This window comes from Notothenia coriiceps, unplaced genomic scaffold (assembly GCF_000735185.1).
Source record: "Notothenia coriiceps isolate Sejong01 unplaced genomic scaffold, NC01 NC01_scaffold00016970, whole genome shotgun sequence".
NCBI lineage: Eukaryota > Metazoa > Chordata > Actinopteri > Perciformes > Nototheniidae > Notothenia > Notothenia coriiceps.
Window position 1 is genome coordinate 68944 of NW_011349671.1, and position 9528 is coordinate 78471.

General features: G+C 40.4%; 2 protein-coding genes across 2 annotated transcripts in view; one reads left to right on the top strand and one right to left on the bottom strand.

Moving 5' to 3' along the window:
• LOC104949969 (solute carrier family 12 member 4-like) overlaps window positions 1-4235 on the top strand; it is a 24505-nt gene extending 20270 nt beyond the window's left edge. Inside the window, 8 exon segments of the mRNA XM_010776412.1 lie at window positions 110-280; window positions 282-306; window positions 780-949; window positions 1162-1293; window positions 1580-1687; window positions 1913-2100; window positions 2290-2423; window positions 3121-4235. Of these exon segments, the coding sequence (XP_010774714.1) occupies window positions 110-280; window positions 282-306; window positions 780-949; window positions 1162-1293; window positions 1580-1687; window positions 1913-2100; window positions 2290-2423; window positions 3121-3212 (1020 nt within the window). The 3' untranslated portion in view covers window positions 3213-4235.
• The window catches only part of dpep2 (dipeptidase 2), an 11267-nt gene continuing 5940 nt past the window's right edge, over window positions 4202-9528 (bottom strand). Inside the window, exons 5-10 of the mRNA XM_010776416.1 lie at window positions 9473-9526; window positions 8241-8417; window positions 6595-6679; window positions 6430-6505; window positions 5680-5815; window positions 4202-5006 (exon numbers count right to left, since the gene is read on the bottom strand). Coding sequence (XP_010774718.1) covers window positions 4800-5006; window positions 5680-5815; window positions 6430-6505; window positions 6595-6679; window positions 8241-8417; window positions 9473-9526 — 735 coding nt within the window. The 3' untranslated portion in view covers window positions 4202-4799. The remainder of the gene's footprint in view (window positions 5007-5679; window positions 5816-6429; window positions 6506-6594; window positions 6680-8240; window positions 8418-9472; window positions 9527-9528) is intronic.

Genomic DNA, 9528 nt, shown 5'->3' on the forward strand with positions numbered 1-9528 from the left:
TAATGTTTTTGTTTATTTTTAAAGCATTATGTAACCATTTTTTATGTCAACTGTTTATTTGGTCAATTCTTTATTTGTTATCATGGACATACGTTATTTTTTCACCCAGGCCATTAAGCACATGATGGAGATAGAGCGGGTGAAGGGCTTCTGTCAGATCGTGGTGGCCTCTAAGGTGCGGGACGGTATAATGCACCTGATCCAGTCCTGTGGTCTGGGGGGCATGAAGCACAACACGGTGATGATGGGCTGGCCGTACGGCTGGAGGCAGAGCGAGGACCCCCCGGGCCTGGAAGACTTTCATCAGTAAGAGTCTCACTGCAATACTGCTCACAACATGACACCTAAAACACTTAACAAGCATAACATGCTGTTGAATTAACACAAGCTTCACTCTTATAAACTTTAACTTATAAACAGTTTTGTTTTTGCCAATGCCTCAAATAACTATTTATATTTTAAACTGGACCAAAACATGTATTATGCATTTTACATTTATTCTATTTTTGCTTATTTCAATTTTTACTCTCTTGGCTTTTTAATGACTGTTTCTAAATGTATTTAAATGACATTTGATATGTTTCCTTTACACTGTTTACACTTCTGTTTTTACACTGCTATAAATACTTTGAATGGCCTCGTTGAATACGAAATGCGGATGTTATAATAGATGTTGTGTTAGTTTCCATTTGCTTGCACACAATGTACATTGTAGCTAAAGTAAGTAATGCATGCAGTACAGTTAATATCCATGCCTCCATGTTTCCTCCTCTCCTCAGACACAGTCCGCTGCACCACAGCTGCTCACCTCGCCCTGATGGTGCCCAAAAATGTGTCCTTCTACCCGAGCAACCATGAACGCTTCACAGATGGCAACATTGACGTTTGGTGGATCGTCCATGATGGCGGGATGCTAATGCTGCTGCCTTTCCTGCTCAAACTGCATAAAGTGAGACCTCAGCTATCTTTGAGCTACTTCAGAGTTCTAAAACCTTCAACACGTGCCAGCTCTCCTTGAATAGTCTTTGTTAGTTTTAGTTGTTTTCACTTTTCAAGATATTTCCACTTTTATTTCTGAAACATGTTTCTGTGAGTAATTATAGTCACACTCATTCAATTTTACACATGGTCAAATACCACATGGTTGTATCTGTATTTTAGGTTTGGAGGAAATGCTGCATGCGCATCTTCACTGTGGCCCAGATGGAGGACAACAGCATCCAGATGAAGAAAGATCTGGCCACGTTCCTCTACCAGCTGAGAATAGAGGCAGAAGTGGAGGTGGTGGAGATGGTGAGGGTCTCTCTTACACACCCACTTCTCTGAATCCAAGTAAAGACTCACATATGTCTTTTTATGGGAACAACAAGACCAGCTTGAATTGAACTTGGTGATAAAATTGCAACTGAGTCCAGATGCCCTTTGCTACAAACATGCTGGTGCTTAAAAAGAAAAATCACTGCTTGACATGAACATGGATGTACTTAACTTTCGTGCTCACTCAATCCATGTGCAACAGACACATACAGTATGATTAAGTTGCATTAACCACAATTATGTTTTGCATAATACACTTTAGCATGACAGCGACATCTCAGCATACACCTACGAGCGAACATTAATGATGGAGCAGAGGTCGCAGATGTTGAGACAAATGAGGCTGTCCAGTGCAGAAAGAGAAAGAGAGGTATGTTGTTTTTTTGTGTAATGTTCATTTCTAATATATTTCACAAATTCAAAAAAACGTATCATGCATGATATGCAACTAACTCCTGAGCCTTCATTTTCTGATGTTGCGAATCATTTCGGAAATATCTTGCGCAACCTTGTGATGTACAATTCTATAAATAACAATTCAAGTCAAGTACAGTTCATTGACAACTAGTCCATGTGTCATTCCCATGGCCTGCAGGCCCAGCTGGTGAAGGACAGACACTCTTTGGTGCGAATGGGAAGTCTATACTCAGATGAGGAAGAGGAAGTGGTGGAGGCTCCCCCAGATAAGGTTCAGATGACGTGGACAAGAGAGAAATGTGAGGCTGAGAGGAGGAACAGGAAAAACGCGCCTGAGAACTTCAGAGAACTCATGAGCCTCAAACCGTGAGTCGCTTTAGCATCACGACTGCCTCTCATTATAACAAATGTAGCATTTAATGCCAACCTTTTACCTTGTTTTCACCTTTTTTCTTTGTTAGACCCAGTAAGATCTTGCTTTAAAATAGTCAGAAAAAGTTTGTTATTCGTACAAATCCATTCGGCTCTCCTTCTCTCCCCCTTGCTGCGCTGCAGGGATCAGTCCAACGTGCGGCGAATGCACACGGCTGTGAAGCTGAACGAGGTGATAGTCAACAGGTCCCATGATGCTCGGTTAGTGCTACTCAACATGCCGGGGCCACCTCGAGACACAGAGGGAGATGAGAACTGTATCCTTCGCCAATATGATAAAAGTGTTCATGCTGAATTTCATAGAAGCTTTTTTAAAGGCCTTGACACACCAGGCCAAAATCGGCCGTTTTCGTTAGTCGGACGACGAAGCGTGCCCTGTCGCCCAAACTCAATTTGGTGTGTCCCGCACCGTCGGCCGTGACACGCCTTATTTGGCCTTTCATGGCCGACGCACAAAGAAATCACTCTGATTGGCTGTTCAGCTAGCGAAATCAGTGCATGAGAAGCAAAACGGTTGCTTGAGAATGTCTTCCACAAGCAACACTCCAATGGCTGATAGCTCCAGTACCGTACGAAACATGTTTTCGATGGACGAGAGTGAAAATGGAACGCACACTCTATTTGTTGTTTGTTTATATCACGTAGTCTGTTCTTCTTCTCTGTCTTCCGGTTGTTGCCTGTTTTTAATGACGAATACACACTACCGCCGCCTGCTGGTAAGGAGAGTTATTGCCACTCACGCATGCGCAGTACGTGCTCGGCTGAAGTCTTTGCGGTGTGTTCCAGTGCGACACATGGCCAAGACGCAGGAGAACACGCCGACGCAACAGTCGGCGTCGGCATCGGCATCGGGGAGTTCTCTGGTGACTGCTTGGTGTGTCAGGGCCTTTAGCTTCATAGAAAAAGTGGCTAGGCTGCTGTTTGTCTGGTCTATTCCTTTAACGTGTCCCTCAGATATGGAGTTTCTGGAGGTGTTGACTGAAGGCTTGGAAAGAGTGCTGCTGGTCCGAGGCGGAGGTCGAGAAGTTATCACCATCTACTCATGATCAAGTGTTAGCTGCTACTCATCAGAATACATTCCACCTCTGGACAGGAGGCAGCAGCTGCTTTGCTGCCAAACATTTCTCAGTACAGGCATGAATTTGACTTTCGTTGTGAAGTACCGATTTTTGAGTACAAAGGTTTTATTTAATTTTTGTAGAATATTGGGACACACTTGTTCACGTATCTACCTGTTGCTCACGATCGCCATTCTTTACACATAAATCCTGTATTTCTCAAACGGAAATCAATCATATTTATGTCACAAAGTCATCTTCATATCGATAATAATCCTTATTATCCTAATTAGAACACAAGTTGGAAGAATTGTTTAAATACTTTGCCAGATTTTTTATTCTGAAACAGCTCTTTGATTATCTTGGAAGCATAACTCTATTTATTTATTTATTTTTTCAACATGTCCCCACTGAGGTATTACATATGTTGCTGTGGCTATTGAACGCAGTGCTTGACGTTGGTTGTGCTGTAAGGCAGAGATCTTGAAACACGTTTTTAAAGAGTAATAATTTATGACTTTTTGTCAGAAAGATATTTGTGTTGTTGATATGAGAGATGTTTATGAATGACTTTTGAACTGTTACGTTTTTAGCATTTCAGATCACCAAGAGACCCTTTTTTGTTTAATGTGTGTTTGTTTTGTATTTTCTAAGAAGCCAAGTACGAGCAGTATTACAGGCCAACAGTCTAGAAATCAACTGTTTATTTTTATGTGGGCTAAACAATCAGTACAAGCCGAGTGTTTTATATGTAACAGATCAAGCATGACAATTAAGCAGTTAATAAAAAATAAACCACACAATGCTAGGAATTCTACTGGTCTTCCCTTCACTTCAATAAATATCTCTTTTTCCAAGGAAAGCATTACATAGGATGGAGTTGATTATTTCACTTAAACCATTGTCCCTGCAGCAATATCAAACACAAGTACGGGCAAGAGCAAAAATAGGACTCAAGAGCACAACCAGGCAAAAAAGATTTTAGTCAAGCGTTTAATCCAAAAGGCTAAATAATACAGGCAAAAACAAAAAACAATTACAGACTGGAAGCAACGAAAACAAACGCTGGTACAAACGCTAAACAGCTAAAACCAGAGCTTACTTTAGGAGAGTATCTTGGAGCACTTCATGCTAGACAGACAAGACGAACTGTCACTGAGCAAGGTAACAGCACAGACTAAATCCACAGGAGAGGAGTAATGATTAGGGACAGCTGAGGCTCCTTGAGGCCAGGCAGGTGATTAACAGGGAAGGAAAACACACCAGGTGAGGGAGTTGATCGGCGTCATTATTCACACTTATTATATCTCATAGAGATGGTGTCAGCCAAGATACAACAAATTCAGCAACAAATTAAATATGTAATAAATAAATTCCAAAACTAACTGAGTTCCTTTCAGAGGAATGATGGTTAATGTATAGTTATATATATAGATATATATACTTTATACAGAGGTGGCTTTTAAAAAATGTAACTCAAATGGGGTTACACCTCAAAAGTATATATTTTTCTAATGTATTATTTAAAAAAAAATCCACTTTAAAAATCAAGCTGCAGCTGAACGTTCTAAGCACTCATTGAATCGTGTGAAGGCTGGAGAGCAGCAGAACGATGGAGAGCATCAGCAGACCTTTTGGTTCCTGCCGGGCTCTGGAGGATCCGCTCCGGTCAGAGTGGCCCGTCGTGTCCGGAGGTCTGAGGTCCAGCCTGCACGGGTTCTGCACCTCCTCCACAGAGATCTGGACCTCACTGGGCCCGGTGCTCTTCAACTGATCACGGACCTGTGGGAAAAGCAGTGACACAAGAGAGGGAGGATATAACACAAGTACATTTTAGAACTCATATTTGAACTGCTGTTATATATCATTTCAAACTTGTAGTGCAAAGAAATCATTTCATGGAGAATAAATCATGCCTATAAGTCAATATTTTAAGGTCAATCAATCTATTGCTATATTTAAATTTTTTATTTCAAACACAAGTAAAAAAAACACTTGAATACTATGTCATGAAGTAAGGTAGCTACGACATAAAAATGGCCCCTTTATTTTAGGAAAAATACAATACATATAGTGACATTTTGTTTAGAGACCAATTAAATAACACATACTCTTCATATGTTCTACCAAGCATACATTATTTGTATTACATTACATTACATGTCACTTGTTAGAAGCTTTTATCCAAAGCAACTTACATACTCAATACTGTGGGCAATCCCCACAGGAGCAATTTGGGGTGAAGTGTCTCAGGGACACAACGACATGCTGACTGCAGTGGGGTTTGAACCTGTGACCCCCTGATCCAAACACCAACGCTCAACCCACTGCACCACACGCCTCCATAATACTGTAGCAAAACACTCCTGTGGCTCAATTATGGAGAGCAAATGTACCCTTCATTTGTAAGGGAAGACTGTTTTTAGAAGCACAATCTCTTATTCCTTTAGCTCACCCTCTCGACCTTCTCGAACACTCGCAGGAAGTTCCCTCGAAGGACATCAGCTAAATCACTCTCCGTCCAGTTCCTCTGCAGGAGTTCCAGGATCAGGGCGGGATACTTTGACACATCCTCTAACCCTCGAGGAAAGCTGTTGATGAAAAACATTATTTGAATTAATGGATACTTATTTTGCCAAGAAACCACTTATTCTGACACTTTTGGCTTTTAACATCACATACCATTATGAGTAGATAATAATCACACGAGTATTTAAATAAACACTTGTTAATGTATTCCTTCAATGTCATTTGTTTTGAGACATTCCTGCTTGGACTAGATTGTATCTGCATGCAGGGGGAAAGCAGATTTGTTGCAGAACGGTGCATTGAATCTGCTTTCCCCCTGCATTCAGATACAATCTAGTCCAAACAGGAATGTCTCAAAACAAATTACATACTGCAGCATCTCTATCTCTAGGCCTGTTAGAAGTGCAAAGTTATTGATTTTCAGCCTGTTGACAGCAGAGACAGACAAAGGGCTGATATCATTACAGGCTAACAAAAGCACAATATTGATCTGTAAACAAGTGTGCACTCTACTGGCATTAGCATCAGCATTAGCTTTGTTTTATTTTTGGTTTCTCGGTGTGTAAGTCTCTGAAGATCCCCACTCATTCTAGTTATTTGATAGAAGATATTTAACTACTTTAACTTTTAGCTCCTAGCTTTCTACAAGTTGTGTTTACAGGTGAATATATCTTACCTCACAGCACCTTCATAGTCCCCTCCAACTCCTATTGACTCAGCTCCAATCACCTTCTTTATGTGGTCAAAATGGTCTGTGAAACCCAAGTGGAATATTAAATCAACCAACAAATAAGCAGATTTAATTTGTAGCAAATAAAAAAAATCAACATGGACGCCTCACCAGCCACATGAGAGATGGTTGCTTCATCCCTACAGGATATGAATTTGCTGTGGAGGTTCACCATGATCAACCCCTGCTTCTTTTTCTGAAACACACAAAGCTTCAGTGAATAAACACACACACACACACACACACACACACACACACACACACACACACACACACACACACACACACGCAGTGAAGCATCCGCTAAAATGTGCTATGGATGAATGCAATTTCCACACACAAGTGGCCTTTATTTTGTCAGCGCTCTGAAGGGGTAATCAAGGGGCATTTTTACTGCAGGAGATACAAGTTCAGATAAGATGAAAGACCCGGGGCATTTCCGAGCAATAACGTTTAACAGGCTTTCATCCGATTACTTTTTCATTATGAAGTTGTACATGTTAAGATGGAGCTGGGTTACATTACACGTATGCACAAACAGCCTTCTTTAGGGAGGTGTAAGTGTTGTTTCTGTATCATTAACATTCACTAATTGTAGTTATTAGTGGTAAACATTCAGGTTTCTGCTTATGCAACCTCCAAACCTGCAGTGAACTAGCCTGCAGCGAACACACAATGCGTGGCATAATGAGAAACATGCCCACTCATGAAGGAACTAAGAAAGGATGAGTTGGGTTGAGGTTGAATTAGAACAATGTGTCTCAGTTACTTCACGGTTTGGATATTCAGTCTATTGGAACAACATGTTTATATATCAAACAACCCAGAACTTAAGTTAAAAAGCAGAAACCTAGGGAAATCAACATTAAGAATGATGTGCTGTTCTGAAGTGGCTATTTCCATGCATAGCAAATACTTCAGTAATTATACTACTGCTTTTCCAAAGAACTTACACATTTGTACTGACTGAGTCACAAGGAGATGTTATTAACTATTTTAACATTAATTATTCAAGTTGTGTTCATTACAAACTGAGAAGAATAATGAAACATGGGTTAGGACCAACTCATAATGTTGTACAAAGGAGAAAAAGAGCTGGAGGTGACAGAGATGAAGCAAAGTACAGTTCATATAAACAAATGTAGCAGATGAAGTGTGAGCAATGAAGAATTTAGAAATGCTTTGGTGCATACAGCTGACACTCAATAAGGGCATCACGTCAGCTTAGAAACTCTACAACAACCAAGATAGGGCGTTCCACCTTTTCCGACTGCAAAAATAATTTTGTATCGGAAACTGCTCCACACAGTCAACTAACAGTCAATTACAACACTCTAAAATAAACAGAGTGAAAGCGAATCTACTGTAGATCCTAAAGTTCCCTCGTGCGTCATAAACAGACAGGCATTTCATGTTTGCTCAGTGTGTGGTGACACCAAAGAGGAAATTATTGGGAAGCCAACACGGGTAAGGAAATGATGAAAGATTGACATGACATGTTGACTTTTGTTACCCTGCACATTCAGAATAAATTATAGTGACTGTTAGTAGGCTGAAATGTAATAATTGTTTAAAAGTGGAAATCCTTTCTGCATTTTTTCCACTTGATACACAAAGCACTAATGAAAACAGATTGAATGTTCTTTGTTAGAGGTATAAATACAAATCATAATTACAATAAATGAATCAGTGACTTCATACATTTTAATCAAGCAACTAAGCAAGCGATTAATCATTCAGTGAATTGGTTTTCTCACCAGCTCTTGCAGCAGCCAGTCAGGTACGTTACGTTCATGGTTGCAGATGGAGTAGGCAGATGAATGGCTAAAAATAACTGGTGCCTTAGAATGCTTCAGCGCCGCCGAGGCCGTTTCCCAAGAAGTGTGGGAAAGATCCACGATCATTCCCAGTCTGTTCATCTCGTCCACCACGGCCTCGGAAAAACACAATCAAGAGCCACTTGATCAAAAATGGGAAGGAAGTAATGCAATTAGGCCAACATCGGGCGATGGTTACATGCACATTAACACACTCAAACAACTTGGGGAAGTCCTACATGGTGATTTTAAGAGGGTCAACTGAATAGGAGAAGCACTCTTAAAATGGGATTTCAAGTTGTTTACATTGTACAACAGCATAACTATAAATAAATAACACATGTTTAAAGGGCTTGCACGTCAAATGTGGGTTACAGCAGTTTCTCTGTAAATAGCCTCTTGTCTACAGAGTGTTTAGCATGCACAGCATTAATCAACTTACATGGTAACAAGGTCCACTTTCTTTGGAATTATTCAATACTGTTTCAGTGTCTCGCGGCTGGAAAATGCTATCATATCCTCTGCATTTGGATTTTGAGAGAGCTTTATCACTCTGATAACTCCCTGATGACATGTTTGGAGGCCAATGTATGTTAAATGGTAAATGGACTGTACTTATATAACGCTTTATCCAGTCTTTAAGACCCCTCAAAACGCTTTACATACTACATGTCATTCACCCATTCATACAGAGCAGTGTACCTTACTCTAGGACCTAACATTCACACACATTCACACACCGTTGGCCATGCCATCAGGAGCAACTCAGGGTTAAGTATCTTGCCCAAGGATACATCGACATGTTGACTGCATGGGCTGGGATCGAACCCACAACCTTCTGGTTGAAAGACGACCACACTGCCTCACAGCCACAGTCGCCCTGTTACACAGGTTACTCTACTGTGTCTCAATTATATACTACTTTAAAATGTTGTGACTGGTTACTTTAAAGACCCTCGTCAGTACCTACACAGTCAATGACAAAACTACGAATAAAAACTTAAAGAAATAATTGTGTAAGCAATCATTGTCCTTTCTATCTTCATCTTAAACAGCTTATGGTGTGTTCTAATAACATCCGAAAAAGCTGGCCAAAAATCAGCAAACATGCTTTGTTGAATATAATAAACAAACCAAGTTGTTGATCTACTGTAAGTAAAGATTAAGCTTACCTTTCCAAAGTGTGTCAGGCTGTTGTTCTGTCTTTGATAGACGTTGTACAGTTTTG